At 40.3% G+C, this 24,675-nt stretch overlaps 1 protein-coding gene across 1 annotated transcript; it reads left to right on the forward strand.

Moving 5' to 3' along the window:
• Positions 1–6,694: 6,694 nt before the first annotated feature.
• On the forward strand, positions 6,695–8,135 carry LOC134510954 (forkhead box protein D1-like). The gene has a single exon (XM_063324186.1). The coding sequence runs from the start codon at positions 6,799–6,801 to the stop codon at positions 7,642–7,644; it is 846 nt and encodes a 281-aa protein (XP_063180256.1). The 5' UTR covers positions 6,695–6,798; the 3' UTR covers positions 7,645–8,135.
• Positions 8,136–24,675: the final 16,540 nt, after the last annotated feature.

Genomic DNA, 24,675 nt, shown 5'->3' on the forward strand with positions numbered 1-24,675 from the left:
TTTCAAATATTGCATTCCCTATTTTTATGTGGTTCTATATGCTAAGAAGAAAAATCGTACTCAGAAACCAACTTCTTTGCGTTGTTAAGCTGCACATATTGAGCTATTTTTAGATGATCAACTTATGTTGCACAACAAATTCATCACATCGCACGAATGAGGAGCTATTCATCTCTGATTAGGATGTATACTTCATGAGATAAATAGTTTCTACGTCATAAACTATTCCCGCATATATTTTCAAGGCCCTTTTTTTTTACAGTGTTTGCAGATATGAAAGTGCAATGTCACATTCTGCCCTGGCTTCATACCATGCTGACTCCTTGGGCCAGATCCTAGGACTATGCCAGCTTTTTCTAAGGATTAGAAAAAGCTAAGGATTAGCCATGCCAACCTAAACGAAGCAGGAATGCTATAAAACATTGAAATGAGTACACTAGAGGTGAACTTGTAACGCGCCATTGTAAATATGACTGAATTCACCACTAATTAGATTATGAAATCATCTAGTGTTAGACTGCATTTAGCATCATCCAGCCAAACGGAGAGAAAAGCAACTTGCAGAATTAACTTGTGCAGCCAACCCTGAAACACAAACCCCGTGCCACACAGCTGTAAACAGGAGGAAGAAACACACTGCACTGTTTAAAGGGTTTTCAACCTTTGTGCGGGATGTCTTCCCATCATATGAAACAAAACCACGGCTTCTCAATCAACTTAATCAGTTAGCATTTGGCTTTTACTTTTATGGCATTCCACACGTGGGAAGACGCAGTCTTTATGGGACAAAGATCATGAATGCGAAATGTCGCCTTTTTCCTTCATATTGTTTAACCTCTCCTATTTCTCCTGTGTCTGTCTCAACAGGTAAGCCTATGCTATAATCTAAGAGTGCAGTATGAGCTAAGAAATATAACAGGGCTTGTTTGGAATTAGCCATATTAGAAAATGATAGCATTAATGGCATCGTAGATCTCAGTGCAGGCTAGAAACCTTCATACACATTTTCAAATGGCTCTGGTCTTGCAGGCCACCTTGAATCCTTTCCCCTGTCGTTACGGTGACACTGGTAACTTTAAAGCTGATCTGAGTATGTCTATTACCAGATAACAAGGTAAGCCATATCTTACCGTGAATCCCCTTTTATGATGAGGCGTCCTCCCACACCGTGAGAGCATCTCCAGGTCTTTCCAATGCTTCTCCATCTTAACCTCTCAACAGCTGTCCCACCTGCTACTATGAAAACATTGATGCTTCCCTAGTACTGTCATACTTTGACAAAATGGCGTATAAGGAGAGATTTATAAAACAGTTTTCTACTATAAACTACATAAGCCTTACCACAGTCCATAAATGGGGATATTACCAATTTCGAACCAGTACAGTACAATGCTATACTTTTCAACAAGGGCCAACAGGAAAAGCATTCAAGATTTCTTGTTTAAAGATAGATGGTAGTGCTACCCGGCCATGTATTCATGAGTGACTAAGAAAGGAATGAGATCTCCAGAGCTGCGCTCATGGAAGAGTTCCAAGTTTTTTCTCACTCTGTGGGACCCCAGAAGCATGACTTTTGCCTGTTCCCACTTACTGCTCTGCACATAGCTGCAGAGCTGATTTGCTGCATGCACATTTTGGCTTTGCATCGTGTGAATTAGGTTCAGTTTGGGAAAGGAGGCATCTTGCTGTAATGGCAACTCAATTTCTTCTGTCAACATGATCTAAGAAAATACTACTGCAGTAATTATGCAAACAAGGAGAACTTATTTATGACACTGTTACCCTAATGGTTGCACCTATTTCTGTGAAAAGCCATTTCCCCTTTTTCATTCTGTAGGTTTCTTTACAAAAAGCTGCATAGAGGAATGCAAATGGGAAGGTAACTTCACCGGTGAACTCTGGTGGGTCACAGAGGTAAGAGATGCAGGAAGGAGGAGGGCTGCCCACCACTCAAGGGCAAGAAGGGTGTGTCTCAGACCAATGCATGCTTTGAGAATTTCTTGTTGAAAATGGAAGGAGGAAAGCAGAAAAAAAGCCCAACAAAATAACATGGAAACTAGTATTGCTGCTAGATTGTGTGAAAATAGCTTAAAGTCCAGTTAAAGGTTTGATCTGTCGATTATTTTTTGTTGTAATTTTCTGTTTTCTTTCTGCTTGCTGAAACCAAACAGTGATTTGTCTTTGTCTAGTCCAGCACCAGTTCAGTCAACGAGATCCTTTCAATTGGCTTCAGCAGGCACTAGGTTAGACGTTCTGCCCAAGCCATCGAATCACTACATGCCATAACAAGGACTGCAGGATGTTCTGAAAACAAAGATGCATTCAAACATTTATTTTTTAAACCAAGCAATACCAGTGACTTTAATTGACTTAGATTATTACGCGCACTTGTAACTGTCTTGCTATTCATTGAGTTCAAATCCTTTACTTCTGTCCTGGCTGTAAAGAAACATGGGAGCTGGGAATCAAAGGGTTATTTAGGAGTTTAGCCTAAGTGCTGCCACTGAGCCACAACTTCTCTAATCACTTCTTTTCTAAAGCCTCAACTTCCTTAATGTTTTTGAACACACCAAATTCAAATGTTGAATCAAGACAAATGGTTTCCAGGTGTTCTTAAACACTGTTTAAGCAACAGTGGAAACAACAGGTAGAATTAAGGAAGCTAGTGTAGAAAATAAGACAGGTCTATATGGGATAGCTTCTCTATTGAACAGCACAGTAAATACTACAGGGAAAAACGTCACAGATTTAGCAGGCTTGGGACTTAATTAAACACACAGCAGAGCAACAAAAGTGATAGCCAAATAGACCTTTAATTAAAAAATACTTGCACCTGCCCATGTTTTTGGCATATCTATTATTAGCACTGGCCAGCTGATCTTTCTTGGCCATAACTGGAGGGAGAGAGAATATACGTTTCTGTGTCAACTGAAAAACAATTATGTCTTAAGCATGGACTAAAGATGAGTAGTATAAAATCTGGTTCCACTTGGCTTCCTAACAGTGTATTCCCTTGTGCCCTAGAAAACTGCACTTCTTCAGCTGAGAGTATGAGATGTATTACTTACTTCACTGCTATTAAATAAATCTATTAGGATAAGGCATAAAAACATTTTCTCCTTGCAGAGAACACTATTCTAGCTGACTGCTGGATGGTCAAAAGTGCTGAACAAGAGGTAAAAGAAAGATTTTAAAGGTTATATCCTTTAGAAAAAAAACATTGCTGGCATATTGCGAGAGGTGTTTTGATACAGCAATTTATTCTTAAAGTATGTAGAGCTAAGGAAGAAAGCACAGCATTTCACTTAAGCAAGATTTTCTCTCTAAATTCCACTTGATTGAAGCTAAATATCAGTAATACAGACTGAGTGAGGACAAAAGCTGCCATCAGTTGTTTTCTGCTCTTAGTTACAGATTCTATGCGCTGTCGGATTTTTTTATGAAACTTTGTCCTGTGACTGCATCTGGTCTACTCTGTGACCCAGAGTAGGAACCAGTTTACTCTTAAAATATGTGCTGTTTTCACAGTGCCAAGCAGAAAAATGGCAGTCTTTGTAAATATTAAAAAGAAACATTAGAATTCTTGTAACAGGGTAGCCCGCATTCATACAGTCACAGCTAATTCACTGACAAAACTCTCTTTGACCTAAATTGATGAGAGACCCAAACACCAACAGAGGAAAAGACAATCTTTGCACAGTGAAAATTCATAACAGATTACGTTACTGCAACAGAATTTCCAAATGCTCTGGTTTCTCCATTCATCTTTTCAAGAACATTTCATTTATTGACAAATCAAAATTATAAACAATTTAACTAGTGTGTCTGATAAAGTTACCCCCTTCTTTGTTACAGTGTTCTGTGGGAAATCTCAGATTTCTAACCATCCAATGTTTTAGCAGCGCTGTAGAGAATGCAGTAATGAAAATGCTGCTTTAATAAGGGGGGTGTGTATGTGGATATTTGAAGAACAGTCTGCTTCCCCAGGTTGGAAAAAGTCTGTAGAGTAAAAGTAGACAGTATGCTTTCCCTGCCTCTGATTTGTCTTTTCAGATAAAACTGGACATTGAGCCGGTGCAGATGGTTCTCCCTCTAATATGAAAGCTTTGCAGACATTTCAGGCAGTGACAAGAAGATTCCCACAAAGAATAAGGATAAAACAGGGAATACGCCTTACGTTTTTTTGGAAGGAACCTTGATTTGGGGAAAGAGGGCGATTTTCACCTTTAAAGACATGACTCAGAGGAAAACAAAAGTTAATTCCAGAAATAATGTGTAGAAAGGAGGAACAAGCAAGATGCCCAGAAGTATGGGTTGAATATTTTCCTTGAGGGCGTATCTAAAAAAAAACAAAACAAAAACCAACCAGAGAGATCAGGAGACCAGGGCTTTCAGCCCTTCCAAATGTAGCTCTTTTTGTTCACCCTTTTATCTTTCATTCCCTGTAGAATCTTCCTTTATTTACTGAAAGGATTGTTCATCTGTTTAAGTATGGAGCCCTTTCCTACACATTTTTTCTTCTTGCTTAAGATTTGAGTTCAAGTTTTATGCTTTCGACTTTTGGGCCTTCACTACATTTATATTTCTGAACTCTTCAGTCTGGCTCCCTTTAACAACCTCAGTTTCCTCAGTTTCTGAAAATTTGCCCTTCAAATTGAAAACCTTAATAAAATGGGTTTTTTTATTCTTGACTTAATTTGGGTATTTGTAGGCACACAAAGTCTAATCTCTGTGCCTAGTCCTTCTTTAAAATCCTCTCCATTTACAAAGTTGCTAATAAAATAGTAGAATGTGTGGTTGATTCTGTGTTTCTTTGTTGGAGATATGAGGGAAGGAAGACATAGTCCTTGTCACAGTGAGTGGCATTTGCAGCCTGCAACTGCAGCGTTCCACAAAAAAACCCCAAATCTCAGTAGAAATAACCTAATAATCTATAGCCAATCCGGTATTTTGAATTGAAGTCAAACTTTTGATGTTATTATTGTAGGAACCCCTTTAGGCATGACCTGCTTACAGTTGCAGCAACAGAAATTGAATGATTTGCAATAAATAGTTTAAAGTGCCAGATCACACATTTCAGAGGTAATTTCAACAATTTCTGCTATGATCTGGCAACCATTCAGCTGCAAATAAGAGAGGACGAGGACAAACTGGGCAAATTAGTCATCAGAAGGTTATGAAAAGCTGCCAGTAATGGAAAGATGATGGCAACTTTGGGATGTGCCAGGCAGGGAATTTCTGTTAGGGATAGAGCAGGTCAAATGCCTTCAAGAGAAGTCATTGCTGAGATTTCAGGCCCAGGAAAAAGAACTAGTAGCTCATCATGTCATCACCAGGATTTTTGAACAGCCAAGGCTGTTAAAATGCCAGGTACATTACATCCCATTCACAATGGTTAGTGGAAAGGTCCTCTATTAAATCTTGAAAGCAAGTAGGTGGCAATTCTGCCCTGACACAGAAATGCTGGCTAACCCACGTGAACTATAACATTATATTGAGTCTTATTTCCTGATCTAAAAACGTTGTGGTTACCAACTGAAACACTGGCTGGTGGATTTGAAAGCCTGAGGAAAAGCTTCCAGGTGTCCACTTAAGATGATCAGCCAGGATGTGAACTTCCAGCTCAGAGGCAAAGGGGTCAGTTTAACGGGTGCCCTAATCCCTCTCTCTCTCTTTGCCAGTATTAGCATCTGAAGGAAGCATCCAAGGGTTCTTTTCAGAACCCATAAAAGCATGAACAATATCACCAACTTCAGCCTCCTAAGGTTGAATCTTTGAGGCTGTTGTTGATGCCTCAAAATACAGATCTCATTTGGGAATACATATTTTGAACATCAAAAGTGACCCAAAAGAAGACAATACCTCTTCTTTCAAAGCTTCTACCATTTTGTTTTGCTTTGTTTTGGAACATATTTAAACATATTAAATTAGCTTTCTTGACTAATGACATGATATAAGCATCTTCTCCTTAACAGTGTCAGACCTCAGGAGGCTGAGGGCAATGTCAAAGTTCGAGAGACAATTCATGCTTTTGAGGGTCCCAGAGCCCAGCGCTCACTTGCTCTGAGGGGTACTTGCTCCCTCAAGTGGTCTCCTGGGTCAGCAGGACCGGTCACATGCATACTCAGCATGAAAACTAGTTACACAATTGGGATCAGAGAGTTAATAAGAAAAACAGGGAGCAATTTTTGGACGGGTTGTGCTTTAATTCAATTTCACCAAGAATAGGTACCCTGCAGCTACAAAAATTGATAGCAAGTTTCATTGCCCACTGTACTTTCTTTTTAGCGCATAAAACAAATGTTTATTGTACTAAATACGACATGTTTGACTAAGTGTAGAACACAGGAACCAACATGTTGGTTTCAATTTGTTCTGCATATCACTGGAGGGTCTAAACCTTTCACAACTCTATCTAGCCACCATCAATTTTTCATTAATCATTATGTTTCAATGGGGAACACTGAAGGGTGTTTTCTCAGATTATAATGAAGTGAGAGGCTAACGTCATGGTCTGTTTATCTTCATACTTAACATAGTGTAATTATTTTGTATTTTTTTTTCATTCAGCTAGGACTTGCACCTTGACTTTTGTAAACATAGGCAGTTCAGTTTTCATTGTTAAGGATGTTGACTTAACAGAGTATAAAATAGGAATCTGGGTACATGAGAGCAGCACATTTAAAGTCCAGCTTTATTTCTCCTGCTAGTTATATTCAGCGGACCAATTATTCAACCGACAACTCGCAGTAAAACATCAGGACGCTTAAAATAAATGCTAGGCTTCGTGCTGCTATAATGAGTGGAGACTTTTCTGAAAACAATGAAGGAAGTCTAGACATCTATACAGTAGGAGGAGAAGAAGAAGGAAAACTGGTTCACAGGATTCCACCCCACATTCACAGCTCTCACATACATCTCAAAAAGGGTCTTTCTGTGACTGTGGATGAACCAAGATTTCTGGAAAAACCACCTCTATCTTACATAGCATTAATTGCAAAGGCAATTCTTTCTTCCCCGGCAAATAAACTGAATTTAGCTGCTATCTACAAATACATTGAAGATAACTTTCCTTTCTACAGAAACAAAGGTCGAGGCTGGAGGAACAGCGTAAGGCACAACCTTTCACTAAACGATTGTTTCATCAAGGTGGGAAGATGTGAGGATGGCAAAGGAAACTACTGGAGTATTCACCCATCAAACTTAAATGACTTTGTTCACGGGGACTTCAGGCAACATCGAAGGTCTCGAAAGCGAGGGCGTCAAAAGGAGCTAGAGCATTGCCTTGCTGTGAATTATTTCATGCCATGGGGACACTATCCTTCCTACCCAGCAACAAACTGGCTTTGCCAAACACATTATTTTCTGGATCCTCTGTGGAAAACGCTGTATGCCGACAGACCGCAGTTTGTGCATGAATACCAAAAATGGAATGTAAACAGTGATTTAATCATGGGGAAGTTTTCACCTCCACTACAGACTGATAAACCACACAACATTTCTGTGGACTGGTTTTATGGATCTCCTGCTACTTCAGTTATGCAGCAGAATATTTTCCTAAATATTCAACAGGCTTTCCCTAATTCCCTTCTCTTTTCTGCTCAAAAGCAGCAGCAAAGGGAAGCATTCAGACAGATCTGTTAAGTACTAGAAAGTACTTGAAGTGCAGTAACTTCGCAGGCAGCTTGGGACTCTGTCGAGATACCGTGTATTAATATATATGGCACAGTTTTGAAGGTTTGTATATGTTTAAAGACAGCAAAAGGGCTTACTTATTTCTGTAAGCCAGTGATTACCAATGATTATTACCTAAGTGTGTTAGCTTTGAAATGATAACAATGAATACTGTTTTTAATAATTCTATTAGTCACTGGCGGGGCATAGATAACTGTGTAAGAGTAAATCCATTAGGACCGACTGCCCAATAAAATTATTTTTAAGTTGTCCTGTATTAACGATATTACTGTATACTACTGCTCTATTAGATTCTTACTAATACACATGCATGTGGATTTATATATTCAAATATGTACACCCATGTATTTACTTTTATATTACATTGAGTAGGAAGCGTTAATACGTTTTTCCTTTGTCAGTTGGGAATGTCTTTGAAATGCTACTTGTCACCTCCCGTGCTGCTGGAAATACTAAGTGAGTTATTCTTCTACTCATTTAATTTTATACATTGGTTAGGACTCACTTGGCGTTATTAATTCTGATGCATTTTGTTGATTCAAAAAACACTGTACACTTATGTATCTTGAGCAGTTAAGTGGATACTTGCTTCTGTTTGAATAAATGTTCAGATGAATAAATATTCCGAGTGAAATAGAATTGCAATATTATCTTTAATATGTTTTTGAGTTCAAATCTGATTCTTAAATGCACAGCCACATATTAATTAACATACTTAAATAATCAATTAATGACAGCATGACTAATTATGAGTTTACCCATTAGCTGGGTTTAATCCATTTCAGAAATTTTCATTTTTCAGATGACGTTACCTACCCAGAATTGCTTAAGCTTATATCTGTACTTTTAGCTTTCATAGTCATATGTACGGACATGGTTACTTGCACAGCTATAGAGTATACGATGATATAAAGTGCTCCCTTAAATACATTTTTTAAACATATGTATCTATCAAGAATCCTCATTGTAACAGGAACTTTTAGTCAGGAAAGTGTAGCAAGCGTTATGGTGAAAACGCTCAGCTTTTGCCAAGTTATAAACTTTCAGAAAAACTTGCTTTGAAATATTTGCTTACTGAAAATGCAGATTTGTGTAGCAAAGCCCTAAAGGCTCTGCTGTGCCTTAGTCACGAAGAGCCCTAGCATGTGGACAAAACTTGAGACTTGGGGGAAGACGGGTGAAGGTGGCATCCAGGGGCTGGCCAGATGGGGAGACCAGGCTGAGGAAACGATGGAGATAGCAGGGGTTGGGACAAGAAGCCCAGACGTGCTGAGCAAGGACCTGTGAGAAGCCTGAGGAATACAAGCTGTGAATGCCAGGCAATTATAATCAGATGAGAATGAAAGCTAAGGATAAGAAGAGTCAGGGCAGGTTTAAGGAGCAGCAGGTGGGAAAAGTCTCTGCCTGCTATAGTTTATGTACTAGAATGCCTGGGATGGAATTTAATACCCACAGTTCTTTAGCTGTCAGCAAATTACTTTAAAATTACACAAGACAACAAGTTACTCCTGTTTGTTCTCACTGGCTCCATTAGCTTACTTGGCAGAAGCTTGTGAAGTGCACCTGAGGATATTCCTAGAAGGACACAATGCCATTTGACTGCATCTTCCCCACTAAATAAGAGTTGGAGGAGGGGAGTAAGCGTATAAAATGGCACTTTGCTTGAGGTAATGTGACCTGTCACTTAACAGGACATCCTTTAAGCCCAGAGTAACCATTTTAGTTTGCTCTGAAAAAAGAATTGCATTTTACCAGATTAGTGATGGTGGTTGGAAACGTGGCATGAATCAAACCATACATACCATGCAGATCTTCATCCCGGTTTCCTGTGGGAATGCGATAAGAGGAACTCACATGCAGGAGGAGACATTCTTCTGCTCAGATGCTCAGATTTTATTTGAAGACCACTTTGAAATAGTTTTCATACCACTAGTGGTACACATACCATAGCCTGAGAACTCCCATCTTAGATATTTCCAGTCTGATTATGTAGCTGTCAGTATGCTTTCTTACTTTTTTTTTTTCAATGTGTTTTAACTTTTTGTTCATTTGTATAGCACCTGCATGCCTCAGTGGAGGAGGATTCTTTTCATGTAATAAGCAACTATTTTGTTGTCATCATTCAGTGGCTTTCTTAGTGTGCATAGTTCAAACTCTGCTCTGAAGATAACATTGCCCAACCACTATTTTATTATTATCTTTCAAAGCCATAATATAATTTACTTTCAAAACATCATGAGATGAGGAACATCTTGAAACATAAGCTTAAAAAGAGTGAGGTCCAAGGTACACACTTACTTTGGACAACGCTTTTGTGAAATCATTGTGTAGCATTTTATGTGCTCAGAGCCCGGCGCCCAGTGCCCTGGCTGTCAGCTCTGGGTGCTCAGAACATTTCCAAGGATAACAAGCAACAAGGAAATAAGTGACCACCTGTGAAAAGTCTGATTTCAACAAATTGTCCAGGAACATTGCAGCAGATGAAAGAGAGGAATCCACCTCTTCAAGGCAAACTGAAACTGCCGTAATATGGACAATCATTTTTCTTCCTGTAATTGCCAACCGAGTTCCCTTCAACTGAGTTCGCCTTCCAACTTCCGCAACAAACCCTAGCATTTCTTCATTAAGCAATTCTAATTAATCTGCAAAACAGGTCTACTTTGGGTATTAGATATGGCAAGAGAAAAACAGACTTTTTCATATAATCAAGCGCAATATTGTCATGCCTTCTACTGAGGTAAGGGCCAAGTTAGGAATGCACAATTTAGACAAGATGCCTTTTTTTCCACCCTCGCTTCTGAAAGCTTGACATTGTAATCTTAATAATGTTTTTCATCACAGCTGAAGGGGTAGGGTTAGTGTGTCATTTTGTGATGAGAATGTCAAAGTACTAATTTGCAAACAACTTGAAGTAAAAATTTAAAAGCAATAAGAAACAAATCAACTTGTGTATTTTACCTGAATTCCAAGCCCCCAAATCCACTTAGCATATAAAATTAAATAATTTTCTGATCTTGAAATATCATTCTACAATTAGAGAAGACATTAAATTTCTGATACAGGAAATTACCATTTAATGAGAAGACAGAAAGGTTCTTGAAAATTAAGCGGATGAATTATATGCTTGTACAGGAATATCTGAGGCAGTACACGTGCTGCAAGAGATTCCCTTAGAAGTAAAAACAACAGTTACAAATGCTGAATTATAGAAAAACTGACAGGAACACAATATCCAAAAATTGCTTGTTAACAACTTCAGCGTTTTCCAGCTGAAATGCACTACCAGGGTTGATAAAAACATCAGGAACTTAGAATCTCAGCATTTTGACCATTGTCACCTCTGTTCTGCCCATAAATAAGGCAAAGGTCATCTTTTTACAGCAGATCTACTTTGGGCGTACACAGATGAAATGCCAGCATATGACATAAATAGCTGGAATGGAGGTCACGTATGCTCTCGTAAATAAATACTGCCAATTGCTCTCCTCTTCTTTTGGCACTAAAGAAAATGACTTCCATATAATGAAATTATGTTTGAACCATACATTTGCGAACGCTTTCAATAAACTGCATCTTAATGATGAGCAGTAAGAGAACTAGGCCTGAACATGAGAACCTTTTACTAACAACACTTCACAGGTAATCATTTTAAGTCAGATAATAACATTGCCTTTGCAGTTGACCTTCACCAGTTTATACAAATATTTATTCTAAAAAATCAGTAAAATGTCTCAGCCTATAAAGCCCAAAAAGTTAGTACACAGTTTAATTTCTGAAACATTTGCTGCCCGGCACAACTGCTGACGCTGAGACTTGTCTTCTTTCATATTGAAAGTAACCACTCTCCTGGGGCACAAATGAAATCTTCGTAGAAAAAGAAGCCTCCAAACTGTATAGCCACTCAAACCTACGCACGCTAATTTATGCTCACCCAACAGTTATCCATTTCTTGTACTCCCTGCAACAGCTCATGGAAGACAACGCTCCCTTTGGAGGCAGCAGAGCACAAATACCTCTTCCAGAGTGGTGAGGCTTCTGTATATGGTTGCATGAGGATATGTCAGGTTTGGCCTTTAGTGACACCATGAGGGGAAAAAAAAGAAAAAAAAGGAAACACTCAAAACCTCTTTGAGACTTGGTGTCATCAGAAATGAGATTATGAAAATGAAAATGCCCCAGCCACAATCACATGGGAACAATATAGCATCACTATAGGACACGGATATGGCTGATTGATTTAAATCTGCCCTCCTGTACCTAAACCTTTGAATTTCTTTGAAGCATAATTTTAACCAGGACCTTCCCACGTTTGTATTATCTGGCCTGTATATGTTAGAAGAATTGTCGTGGGTTTGGCCGAATTGGCCAAGCAGAACGACAGATGGCCTTCCCCCCCCCTTCTCCTCAGAGAGGAGAGGAAGAGATAAGGAGATTTTACGAGTTTAGAAAAAGAACTAAACTACTTTAATGAAAATAATAATAAATAAGAAAATAGTAAATAATAACAGAATAATAAAAATTAAAGAAAAAAATGTATACAATATATACAAAACAGTATCCAGCTCCCAGGATGACAATCGTGTCACCAGCAGACACAGGGAATGTCCCAGACTGGAGTCTGGGTGACAGGAGGTGAATTCCGGAACTCGAGTCAGGAATGCTCGGACTGGGATCAAAGACAGATGAACAGACAGGGTCCTCCTCAGACGTCGGCCATTGAAGAAAAAGTGAGCCAGAGCCACCTTGCCCCTTTGATCCCTCAACTTTTATACTGAGCGTGATGCACATGGGATGGAATACCCTGTTGGTCAGTTTTGGGCCACCTGTCCTGTCCGCTCCTCCCTGCAGGTGGGACCCCTCTACGCTTCTCCGCTTCCGACCCTCTAACAGGGCAAACAACGAAGTTAGCTGACCTTGGATGTTATAGCAATAAGTCTAAGCAAGAGCCTCTGTGCGTACCATTCCTTGGTATAATCAGGTCTTATCACTCCGAGAGTGAACAGGGTCTGAACAATATGCTGTTAATTTCAGACTTCAGTCAGTTAGAAGAGGCCCAGCTAAAAAGTAAAATTACAAATCAGAAAATTGGTTCTGTTTTACCTCAAACCAGGACACAATGAAACAATCGTAACATCCTTAATCTATATTATACACCAAATAGTGATAATTACTTACAAATTTAATTCCATCTCTGTTGGTAAGGTGCAGCGTTCTGCCAAATGGATCATGCAGACATGGGTCAAAATACACACTTTTTGTACCATAAACCAAGTTTTGAATCTTTTTAGCCAACACAGACCCCTGACCAGGTGCATCCAAGCACCTGAGAAATGCCCTGGAAGGGCCATCTCAAATGGCTGAAAGCCACCATGGCAGCTCACGTACCACATTGCCCCAACGGCACTTTGGCATACAGGATGTGGCTGAAAGCTGGAGGTCAGACTCTCCTGTGGTCTTTAAGGCTGTCGTAGTCTATGTTTACACTACGTTTAGGTAAGAAGTTGGATACAAAGTCCATGAATGGTTCCTCTGCATCTTACCTGTTCCCAGTACAACTGAGGACCTGGCCAGCTGTGTTAACTATTTCACCCTCTCTTCCTCTTCCTCCAGTGTTTAGTCTGTCCTCCTGTGTCTGTGTTCACTTTGCTGTCTTCCAGTTCCAAACTGAATTTCCCACTTCAAGTTTCCTTGTGGCCCTACTCTGTTACTTTCCTAAGTATGGCTCAGCCAACACGGTCAAAGCAGAACCCTGAATCCCAATATTCCCAGTTCATCAGAGACAGAGCTAAGCTTATGTCAACATACTGGAATAAGACTTTAACAACTACTGTAAGAACAATGTAGAAAGATGATACAGAGCCTGATTCTGAACCTACCAACAACCATGGAAGCAAGAACTAATTTCATTGGATACAACAGAGCATAAATTTAGTAAAAATCAGACTTGCGGACTTTATTTCTATCATAAGACCGTGCTGTGCTAATTTTCCTGTGCGCCCAACAGATTTCTCAGCACAATCTGTGGTAGACCTGACTCAAACTGATGGCTCAGCAAGCAAAGTCTCAGCTAATGGACTTGCTTCTGGGAAGTTCTTGTCTCCAGGTAGAGCTGTCAGCTATTCAAAAACCCTTTGGAGCTTTCGACACTTAGCATTTTTATTTAACTGTTTTAACATTCATTTTGTTACTGTGTTTTCAGCACATAGAGCTTACCTACTTGTGGCCTTTGAAGGCAGTGCATGGTTGACACTACACTCGCGAAGTGTTAATGCGTCTCAGCTGTGGTATATCTAGAGCTGAGAATGAAGATCTGATCAGGTAGACACATGACAAAGTGCCAGGTCTGCTGGATGTTTACGCGGCTGCCTCTCTCCAAATGAAGGAGTAGAAAAATAACGGGGGAATGCTCACACCAGGCAAAAAACATCAGATAAATTTGAACTTTTAGTGAAAAATAGCCTGAGAATGGCTTCTTATAGAGAGTATTGGTTTTGTATTGGAGAAGGAGGCAGTGAGTTGCAACGGAAGAGCTTTCCCTCTTTTATTAGTAAGAAAAAAAACATTAATCTGCCTGCTGGGAAAGTGCTTTCGTGCTTCCATCCTGTCCAAATGGGTGTAAGAGAAATCTTTAGTAAGGAAGTAAGGCTACAACACAATAAAGCCAGAATAAAAAAATTTAAAAAAAAAAAAAAAAAGAAAGAAAAAGAAAGGAAACCCTCTGTATCAGTTAGTATATACTTAATTTTGCAGCTAGGGAGGGAAGGGAATAGAGGGCCACCTAACTTGTAACAGAAGCTGCCGCTCCTGAATGCTGTGCAGGACTGAGAAATTGAAGACTCCTGACCCTCAGTGCTCTCCCCCATATGCTGGCCTTCCCTAGGAGAGCCCAGTTCTCCATGCCCAGGGGAGCACAGTTCTGCTCCCAAATAGCTACTCTAGGGACACAGCAGAATTTTGGACATGAGAAATAGCAATTTCACCCTAAATAAACTAACTGATTTAACATGTAATTCAAGCAGTTTGCTGTTGCAGAAGCCAATTCCACAGCAAGTCTAGAAGGAAATAATGAGTGTTACCGCGTTCTGCTCCAAGCAATTCAAACACTACAATCTTCTAGTGTTGATGTTGACAGATATGTATGTATTTCTGTGCTGTAAATAGATTAGTCTTAGCCATATGTGCTCAGACAAGAATTATTAACAATAGAATACGAAATCGAATTTTTAAAGTAAGCATTTAAAAAATCAAAATATAAAATTAGAATACTGTGCTGTTTCAAAACCCAACAAATGATAAAAAGTCTAGATAACAATTAAAAAACAAAAAAGCAATATCATTATAGCCTGGGACATACAGCTCCGCTATAGGAGAAAAATGTATTATCTGTCTTTGCTCCTCTTCCATAAAAATTCTGAAGCCGTGGATCACAGTCCAGTCTGTTCAAGGCTTTTGGAATTATTTAGTAATTCTAATACACATGCAACTTGCTGGGGTTCCTCAGATAACAGTAATACCTGTAAATACTAAGGACAATAAAAATATCCAAATAAACAAATGAAGCAGCTATTAGATGCAATTGAAACAGCATATATTCCAGTCTTCCCAACCTACATGTCGCTTCCACAAATTAAATTAATTTTCTTTCTAACTTTCAACTTTGTAAGAATATTTTCATGGCTATCGTTATGTGTAAAACCAGTAAGTAAAACTACTGAAATAAGAAGTTGTAAAGGAAAACCATTGTAATCAGAGATGGTTCTAAATCTGGAGACTGCAGAAGGAGTTTGAGAAAAGGAGTTTGAAATAGGTTTTGTCTGGTAATAGCTTCTAGAAAAGGTCGTGAAAGTATTTTTACAGAAAACATACATAAACTAAACTTCAAAATCCAGAATAGTTTACGGTGTTAAAGCAACATTGCACATGGACTGACCTATTAGCACATTTTCAGCACAAGACACATTTTAAACAGCTCAATAGTAAGCGAGTGAAATTGTTTATCTAATATAGATATGTTCGCAGACATTTGCAGTATGTGTGTGTGCGCACACACGCAAGCACGTGTGCATGTTTATGAACGCTCAGAATCTCATTCTTAAATGGTTCATAATTTTGCAACAAGTTGAACAACTTTATATAAGAGGTACAGCTGATGTAAAAAGCAAATCAGTGATGCTCCAGTATTAATAGCTGGTATGTTTGCTGCCTTCACTGCTCCTCATATTCACGAAAGAGAAGCTAGACATGTGGAGGTAATTATCCCATTACGTTAGTAGTACCATCTCAAAGATGAGATTAAAAACTGTAATTCTGTTTAATCCCTGTAGCCTGTGACACAATCAAAGAAAAAAGGTAATGAGAATACAACTTGCAAATCAGAAGTAAAAATAATGTCATAAAGGATGCTCCATCAGTTAAAACCTCTAGATGTACATACAATTGCTGCACACGAAGAAATCATTGCATAAAACATCAGGCACTGGGTTCACAGAACAATTCTGAAATGCAAAGCAAGAAATTAAACAGCACACAGTAAGAGTCAGAATCAATCAGGACAAAATTTATGTCATGCTTGAAAGCCTCACTAGAATTCATACAGCAATGCTTCAGTTAGTAGATCTTTTGTTAATTGAGATACAACAATACATACCAAAATTTAGTAAGAAATGGCAGATGTGCTACTAGCTGATAATTACTTTGCAAATCTGAATCAAATAATAGCTTTCTAACAATTAGAGTAATCATAGTAATTTTAAGGGTGGAGAGAACAAGGATGATATCAAGTTTGCGATATAAAAAACTGGAATTAATACTTGAATAATCTCCATCATTAATCAAGAAATAAATCCATCTTGCAAGTGGATTTCTTGAGAGCAGTTAATAACTGCCATCACACTTTCCTGAGCCCGCAATCCAAATATAGATAGAAGAATGACTGATATTAGTTGTCTGAAAGTGACAATTCCCTTCTGAATATCACCAGAACATGTGACCTGTATAATATGAAGTTTTGAAGTTAAATGATCTTATAAGGAAATAATTCAGCAGCTAGCTAGATGACTACTGTGCACCACAAGCATAGAGACTCCGGTAAACCTGCTGTACCTTAAAGCTGAGAAAATACTGTCATTTTGTGGTGTGTATTTATTTAAATTAAAAAAGAAAATTTGGTTTCTACCAATTTCAAAGCGTTTAGCTGCTTTCCTAGTATCTCCAGAAGGTTTGAAACTCAGTTTAGAGGAATACGCACCACCCAACAGGTCACAGGATATTTCCCAGGCACCCCGATTTTCCCGCTGAAGCTGTTCCTCTCTGCATTGCAAAGCTGCGCGACACAAAGTCAGTAAGAACTTAACCAGATACTGTGCGTTCCTACAGCCCAGTGGCAAGGGGCAGCTTCCTGCAAGGAGGGAAGCCCTGCTGCAGCACGTCCTTCACTATTGCTCCAACTACACAGTAGATCAGGGGCCAGAGAAGAGATGTTCTCTGCTTCCCAAGGGAGTTTCATAAACATACTCACAAAGCCAGATTCTCACTCGTTCTTGTTTTTTCTCTGCTTCTCTTTCCTCTTTGATTGTTTCAGACCACAATCGAAATGGACCATAATCAAGACGATTGTCTGGTCTTCTGGGGACTTGACTTGTGAATGCTGAGATTGCCGGCAACACTGTAGTTTGTTAAAAAAAGAATCTAAGCAACCGAAAATTAAACCAAAACAAAACACTTTGATCATGATAACTCAGAGAATACAAACTGGAATTCCATTTGTTAAATACAAATTATGATTTATTTTTTCCTTAATAGCCTGATCCTTAACTCATGGAAGTGAGCTCTGACGTTTGTGCCAATGTGAGTGACTGTGAAGGGCAGCAGAGGACAGGCCCAATGTACGACAGTGAATACAGCGTTTTACAGATTCAAAACATGTCTGAATGCATTTCTTAAATCCATTGCCAACGTGCAGTCTGACAAACTCCACAGAGGCCAATGAACATCTGGGGTATCAAACATTTCAAACAATTAACCAGGGGAAAACATATGAATGTGAAAGCCAAATCCTATCTCTCAGTGGCCAGAAGACATCTATTCATATAGAACAAGAACGGATGAATGAAACTTTGCTGGAAAAAAAACAAGGTGCTTGCTAAACCTTTGGAATTAACAAAGTAATCTGTTAGCAAACAAAAGCAAAGACAAGTTTCCAAGATCCAACATACCAGGTCAATTAATTGTTTCCTACAATGGCAGTTTGATGTATACATGTGAAAAGCAACTGGAAAGGCTAATTTTTTTAGCTGTACTTCAATAGAATTCTCTCACTTGAAAGACCAAAGAAGAAATATGGCCTAACGTGGCCAGTTGCAGTGCATTTGTGCTGTGATTTAAATAGTACCTTACAGGGGACAAATACTAAAAGAAGAAACAAAATTTTAATTCTACGGGAAAACAGAACTTTGTGGGTTTTTTTTCTAAAAACCATTACAGCAGCTACTCTGAAAAGCAAAATTACCCCTTTGTTTGCAGGACGGCAAATTTCTTTATAGTATTTTAGCAAAATACCTAAAACTTTTCTAGATTAGGGATTCACTCTTCCACGCAAAGGGCATATGCAAACATATGCAAATCTACTGGAAAATAATGGTGTCCAGGATTTTATTGAAGGGTATATGCCAGTCATGACACAAAGTCTGGCCCTCTGTGGCTATGTGAGTGAAGATTCTTGTTTCAAATAATAGACTTTTAGGAATTTTTATGTTCTATGCCTTGCAAGAGGAGACAGACTAAATGAAGGGTTTGCTGTATCTGTTAGGTAGAACCGTATACTTTCTTAACTGTGTGTCAGAGATGTATTCAACATATTCAATATACCTGGCTTTTTGGCAAACATATGATCTGACAATTGAAACAAACCTTTTCCATTTTCCTAAAAGTGCAAACACCATGATCTTGAATAAAAGAAAGATTCAAAATGCTTTAGCCTTGATTCGGTGTAGGCCATCTCACAGCCTCTTGGAGATATGTCAGATCTGGACAGAATCTTGAGATGACACTGAATGACACTGATTGATTGGAGAAGTCGAAAGGGGGCATGTCATGAGGGAAAGAGAAGTAAGGACAGCATGTGCATTAAAGGCTGCTAACAAAAGAAATGCTCCCAAATTTGTAGAATGGGAGCTAGTCAGGGATGAGGTTGATGTGGCTTTCCAGGAATGCTGAAGTGAAGAGATGCAGAGCATGTTCCTCATGCATGTTCCTAAGTTTACCTCTATTTTACCTCATAATCTGCCTTAGCATCTTTCTGGCCATTTGTGGCACTTTCCTGTGCCTGGTTTGCAGTGCATCCTTTCCCCGGCAGCCACCTGCCCACAAAGAGGCCCTGGGAAGGGGAAAAGTCCTTCCTCCTTCTGCAGTGTCCTTTGAACTGTTGTTTTTGAGAATTTCTCTTCACTTTGGACTTGGATTCAGAAGGCTCCAGGAGCTCCTATCTTTATTTTTATTTTTTAATATTTTGCAACTATCACTTGGGTGTTACAGCATGGTCAGTGTAAGGGGAATTGAAGAAACCAAGACCAGAACTTCTGACAAACAAGTATTTGTACAGATGGAGCCACCGCACTGAGCCTGTGTCGGGGACAAGGACACTTGCTCCGTGGGGAGAAGAGAGAAAACGGGGTGAAAAGGGATAGGCTCTGGCAGAAAGTCATTCCCAAATCATCAAGCTTACTCACTCTCTGGCTTACCACAGACTTCAGCTGCCTCTTAAAAACCTTGTTCAGTCAGGAGGGCAGGAGAAAAGAGAAGAGTGGCAGTGAGAAGAGGGCAGGAGCTGAGCTACTGCATTCTCACAAAGTTTCATCACTACTTTAGGTCCATCATGTCAATGGTGTGAGTCAGGGAACTGGGGATGGTGCTCAGAACAAGTACTGGCTCACAAAGCGGTGATCTGCAGCTCTAAAGGAAAAGCTATATATTAGATAACGTCACAGCCTGTCAGACCTGTGACCTTTAATTAAAGCATGTGCAATCATGCTCTTAGTCCTCTCAGCAGTGATATTCAGCTCAAAATGAGATATTTTCAGAGGCAGAAGGCTGGCTGGCAATGGGTCTAAAGGGAGGGTGCTAGGTCAATCTTTCTGAGGTCCCGGTTGGGTCTGGGTGAATCAATAGCATCCTGGTATCCAAAGTAGTGCCTGATATCGGTCTTCATCATGGAGGCAAGTGACACAGGACTGACACAAGAGACTGAAACAGGAGACACAATCCTTTTGTGCATTGACCACGTCTGAAACAAGACACTGGCTGATGCTGGCAGTCTGAGTCAACAACAGTCTAACTAACTGCTCAAACATGACCAGTCCTTAGCTTTCTCTGACAACATTTCCATACCCTTTGTTTCAGTAGAGCTCTGTATGACATCGCAGTGAAGGCTTTGCACTGCCATTTTCTCAGCAACTTACAAAATGTTTGAGCGACTGCCTCTGAACTCCATGAATTTATTGTCTCTACTTTTACAAAGAAATTGAGGAGCTGCAAGATGCTCACAGAGGTCTCACTGGAAGCACGAATTTAGATATGACATGCAGATATGAGCCAGCACTTAATGAGATATAACTTCTAGCCACCATTGTGATGCCGTAGTAAAGATCGTTCAGGCAAACAGACCAGCTGGTCAAGACAGGACAGTAGTTTACAGTGAACATCAAACTCAGAAATCATCTGACTTACTGTAAGATTAAATCTCTGATGACTCTAGTGGAATAAAACCACCAGACTGATTTGCCAGCTACACCACTGCAATTACGCTGCGTGGATGCAACTCTGCTTAAACAGATGCAATTCATACTGCATGAGTAAACTACACACGTAGATAACCTTCACCCAGACTTTCATATGTCAGTGTCCCCATTCCTTCAAATGTTGGTCACTTGGTTAGATCTGTCAGCAAGGGTTATCATCAAAGTAAATTGCAGTGGTGAGTTTCTTTGGTGACACGGTTATTAAGCTTCGGAAATAACTGAAACTCCTGCCTCACTGGAATTTCACTACCGAGGTACCAAGGTGTGATTCTAACCTACAGGTATGAGGCACTGTGGCCTATTATCACCATGAAACCATGCAGCCCTGGATTTGGCTTTTTTAATAGATTTACTGTAAGAATTAGCTTGCCAAAAAAAGTGCTTATCAGTCTTGCATTAAAGACTAATGCTATCATGAGAGAATTTGAGAAGACCATTACCAACATCTTTAGCAAAAGCTATACACCTTCCTGCAAAATGTAATATGTCTTAAAATGCTTTCCTGATGCTCCTGTTTGTCAATGAGTTAAGTACGTGCTGATTTAGGGATGCTTTTTTTTACATACTTACCTCCCATTTTTGTCATTTGCATGTCTAATCTATGTGCAATGCACTGTTAATTTACCCTGTAGTGTTCCCATGGAATATAATTTGTATGCACATGAAATATCAATGTAATATCTAGAGATGAAATCCAATGGAAACAGTTTACTGTGAAATCCAGTCTTTGTTCCCTCATTTTTCCACTTCACTGACTGTTGCTTTTTCAAAGTACTCCTAGAGCTCTCTTGTACAACCCTTCATTATGCCGCATTATTTCTTCATTTGGGAAATAAAACTAAAAAGTATTTTTATACAACCTAATTTCCCATAATTGTTGGGATGATGTTAAGACAGTTTTTCAGGAGAGAAAATGCTAATCAATTTTATTTCAAAAACACATTGAAATTCCACATAAATTGGTGCCAGAGTGCAAACGCTACTCAACTGGGAACGGAGAGGGAGGAAAGAGAAATACATGCCAACTCTCACTTTAATACAAAGGATGTGAGATACGTTTTATTGGAATCAAATGCTATTTAGCAACTTAAGCATCTGGAGCACATCTGATAACTTGGGTAAAATGTATCGATTTCTCTATTGATTTTTCTAATATACCTTCTCTATGAGGGAGCTATAACTGAAAGCGGCAAGTGACTCGGCTAATGCCAACCCTAAGTAGAGTGGAGATGTTCAGATATGCCGGATGGGTCATCGCTGAATTCCAGAATACGAGGAGTTCTTGCCTTCCACTGGAGGCAATACACGGCATTGGTATCTTTCTCTCTCGGCTTGCAGTGTTTGAATTTCTTTCAATATGAATCTCTTAATGCATTTTTCCATTGCTGTGAACAAGTGGCTTTCCTCGTAAACTAGATATTCACATGGACTGAGACAGTATATAGCCTTTATACTACTATACATTAACTTCAACCTTAGGATGAGGTATATAGAGCCTTTTTCTTCAGTCCCCAAAGTGATTCATATGTTGAAATAATACATAACACCTGTGAATTTCTGGTCAATTTATTTACAGGAATAATTCTGAAACTCTGCAATGCTTGTCACACCCTCTGGGCAGTTTTATATAAACAAAGGATAGCAGGAAATTCTTGCACTCTTGAAAACACTAGAAGTTCTGCTATTGCCTTCAATGGGACAGGAATTTCCTGGGCACAAACAAAATCCACCACTGAACTAACAGCAAGTTTTACTTTGTACTGTTGGATTTAGCCTTACAGTCTTAAATTTAGATCTTAGTCACAAAATATGGCTCAGAAGCAAAGAAATTAAAAAAAAATTAAAAAAAAATCCCCCCCTCCCTCAAAAAAGCCTAAAAATCCAGGAAAGGCAGCCTTGACTTACACTTAACATTCTAAATATTTGCACACAGCAAGTAACACTTGAAATATACTTTCAGCAGTAGGAACCCAGACTTTAAGTTTCAACTCTGAAGATCCAAGAATGGACTCTGTAATAAAGAGAATTCAGGGCCCTCACAGCCCTTTGACCAGTTGCCCACAGGATTTTCTTCATGCCCTAACTGTGAAGAGAAGGTTGATGCTGCTCCTTGGACACAAAGGGAGGGGAAGAGATAGGCCAAATAGGTAAAATGGCTGCGCTGTGAGAAGCTTTTGCTACTCTTTGTACAGAGGCACCATAAAATTAGTGGCTGCTCTTCTTTCCCCAGCAAGCACTATGCTGCTTACTCCTAGTTTCTCTGATGGACTCAATTCAGACATTGTTTATTGCAATAAACAGAGCGGAGAGAAACAGTCCATCTTTAACACGCCCTCTGAATTAGGGCTTCACCAGGGCCCACCACTTCACCAGGGCCCACCAATTAGCCCTTCACCAGGGCTTCACAGGGCTTTCAGATGAAACACTTACGAGGTGGCACACACCTGCTTCACCTCAAGACTCTTCCAATTCCTTAAGTCAAAATTTACCCTGAGATTTTTACTGGGTTCTCCGGTTTTGTAACGTTTTAGAAGCAATTCCTGTCCTCTGTCACAATGTTAAGAGAAACGTCGCACCCAGCGATTCTAAAAGGCGCGCCCTGAGAATAGATAATTTGCAAAAAAAATGAGAATAAATATGTTTCAGTCTGCTGCACTCCGGGCATCACAGACTGCCCCGAACCTCCGCTCGAAACGGCGACTGCTGGTAGCGGATCATCTGGAGGCAGAGAGCGAGCGGCGCCTTATCGTGGAGCTCCGCCATGACCCAATCTGCGCTTCCACTACAGCCGAAACAAAACCACAATCCAATTCCCCGGCAACCAGCACGTCTCCTCCTCCGGCGTTAGCAAACCCTGCTTTTTTTTTATGGTTTTCCTGTAATTCTACACCAAAAAAAAAAAACCAAAACCAAACAACAAAGAATTGTCTTCTGAACTGCTATTGAATCCTGGAATCTTTGCCCCGTGCGTCTCGCACGGCCTCGTCCTGCAAACAACCCCTCCTTGCGCCCCCGCGTTAATACGGCAAGGAGTAATTAAACACCGGGAATGGCCCAGGGAGCGCGGGGGGGTGGGTGTGGGGGGGTGTCCTGCTCCGCAGCAAGCCACTAGGTGGCGCCAAAGCGCCGTTCTCGCCCGCGGCGCGGAGCGGGGAGCGCGGGGCGCGGAGCGGGCAAAACGCATCTCCGCCGCGGATCGCTCCCCTTGGTCCGCCTGTCTCTGGGCAGCCTGTTCCAGCGCTTTTACCTCATGTTGAGATGGATTTTCCCGTGTTGTCCCCGTTGTCCCTTGTCCTGGCACCTGAAAAGCGTCTGGCCCCATCCTCTAGACACCCGCCCTTTAGATATTGATAAGCATTGATGAGATTCCTCTCTCAGTCTTCTCTTCTCCCATCTAAACAGACCCAGGTCTCTCAGCCTTTCCTCATAAGAGAGGTGCTCCAGTCCTTCGATCGTCTTCGTAGCCCTCCGCTGGACTCCTTCCAGTAGTTCCCTGTCCTTCTTCAACTGGGGGGTCCAGAACTGGACACAGTGCTCCAGGTACGGCCTCACCAGGGCAGAGTAGAGAGGGAGGATGACCTCCTTTGACCTGCTGGCCACGGTCTTTTTAATGCACCACAGGAGAGCACTGGCTTTCTTGGCCACAAGGGCGCATTGCGGCCTCATGGTCAACTTGTTGTTCACCAGGACTCCAAGGTCTCTCTCTACAGAGCTGCTTTCCAGCAGGTCAGCTCCTAACCTGTACCTGTGTATGGGGTTATTCCTTCCAAGGTGCAGGACCCTACACTTGTCCTTGTTAGATTTCATTAGGTTCCTCAGTGCCCAACATTCTAGCCTAAGTCTCACTGAATGCCAGCTCAGCCTTCTGGTCTGTCAGCCCCTCCTCCCAGTTTTGTATCATCAGCAAACTTGCTGAGGGTACACTCTGTCCCCTCATCCAGGTGGTTGATGAATATATTGAACAAGACCGGACCCAGTACTGACCCCAGTAGTTCCTTGTCACTTACCAAGGTCAAGGTTCAGGTGTCAGTCTTTGCAGGGTTTCTTTTTAGCTCCTCTCTGCCTTGGAATACTTGTTATTCTCAGCACGGGGAAACAGGACAGCAAGTCATCTGTGTCCACCAGAAGAGTCACCAGACCCCTCCTCCTCTCTACTGTGGCCTCTATTGCGGTGGTGCCAGCAGAG

This window comes from Chroicocephalus ridibundus, chromosome 1 (assembly GCF_963924245.1).
Source record: "Chroicocephalus ridibundus chromosome 1, bChrRid1.1, whole genome shotgun sequence".
Taxonomy (NCBI): Eukaryota; Metazoa; Chordata; class Aves; order Charadriiformes; family Laridae; genus Chroicocephalus; species Chroicocephalus ridibundus.

What these genes read in the sequence shown, in the direction of transcription:
- LOC134510954 (XM_063324186.1), top strand. Translation starts at nt 6,799, where the DNA reads ATGAGTGGAGACTTTTCTGAAAACAATGAAGGAAGTCTAGACATCTAT.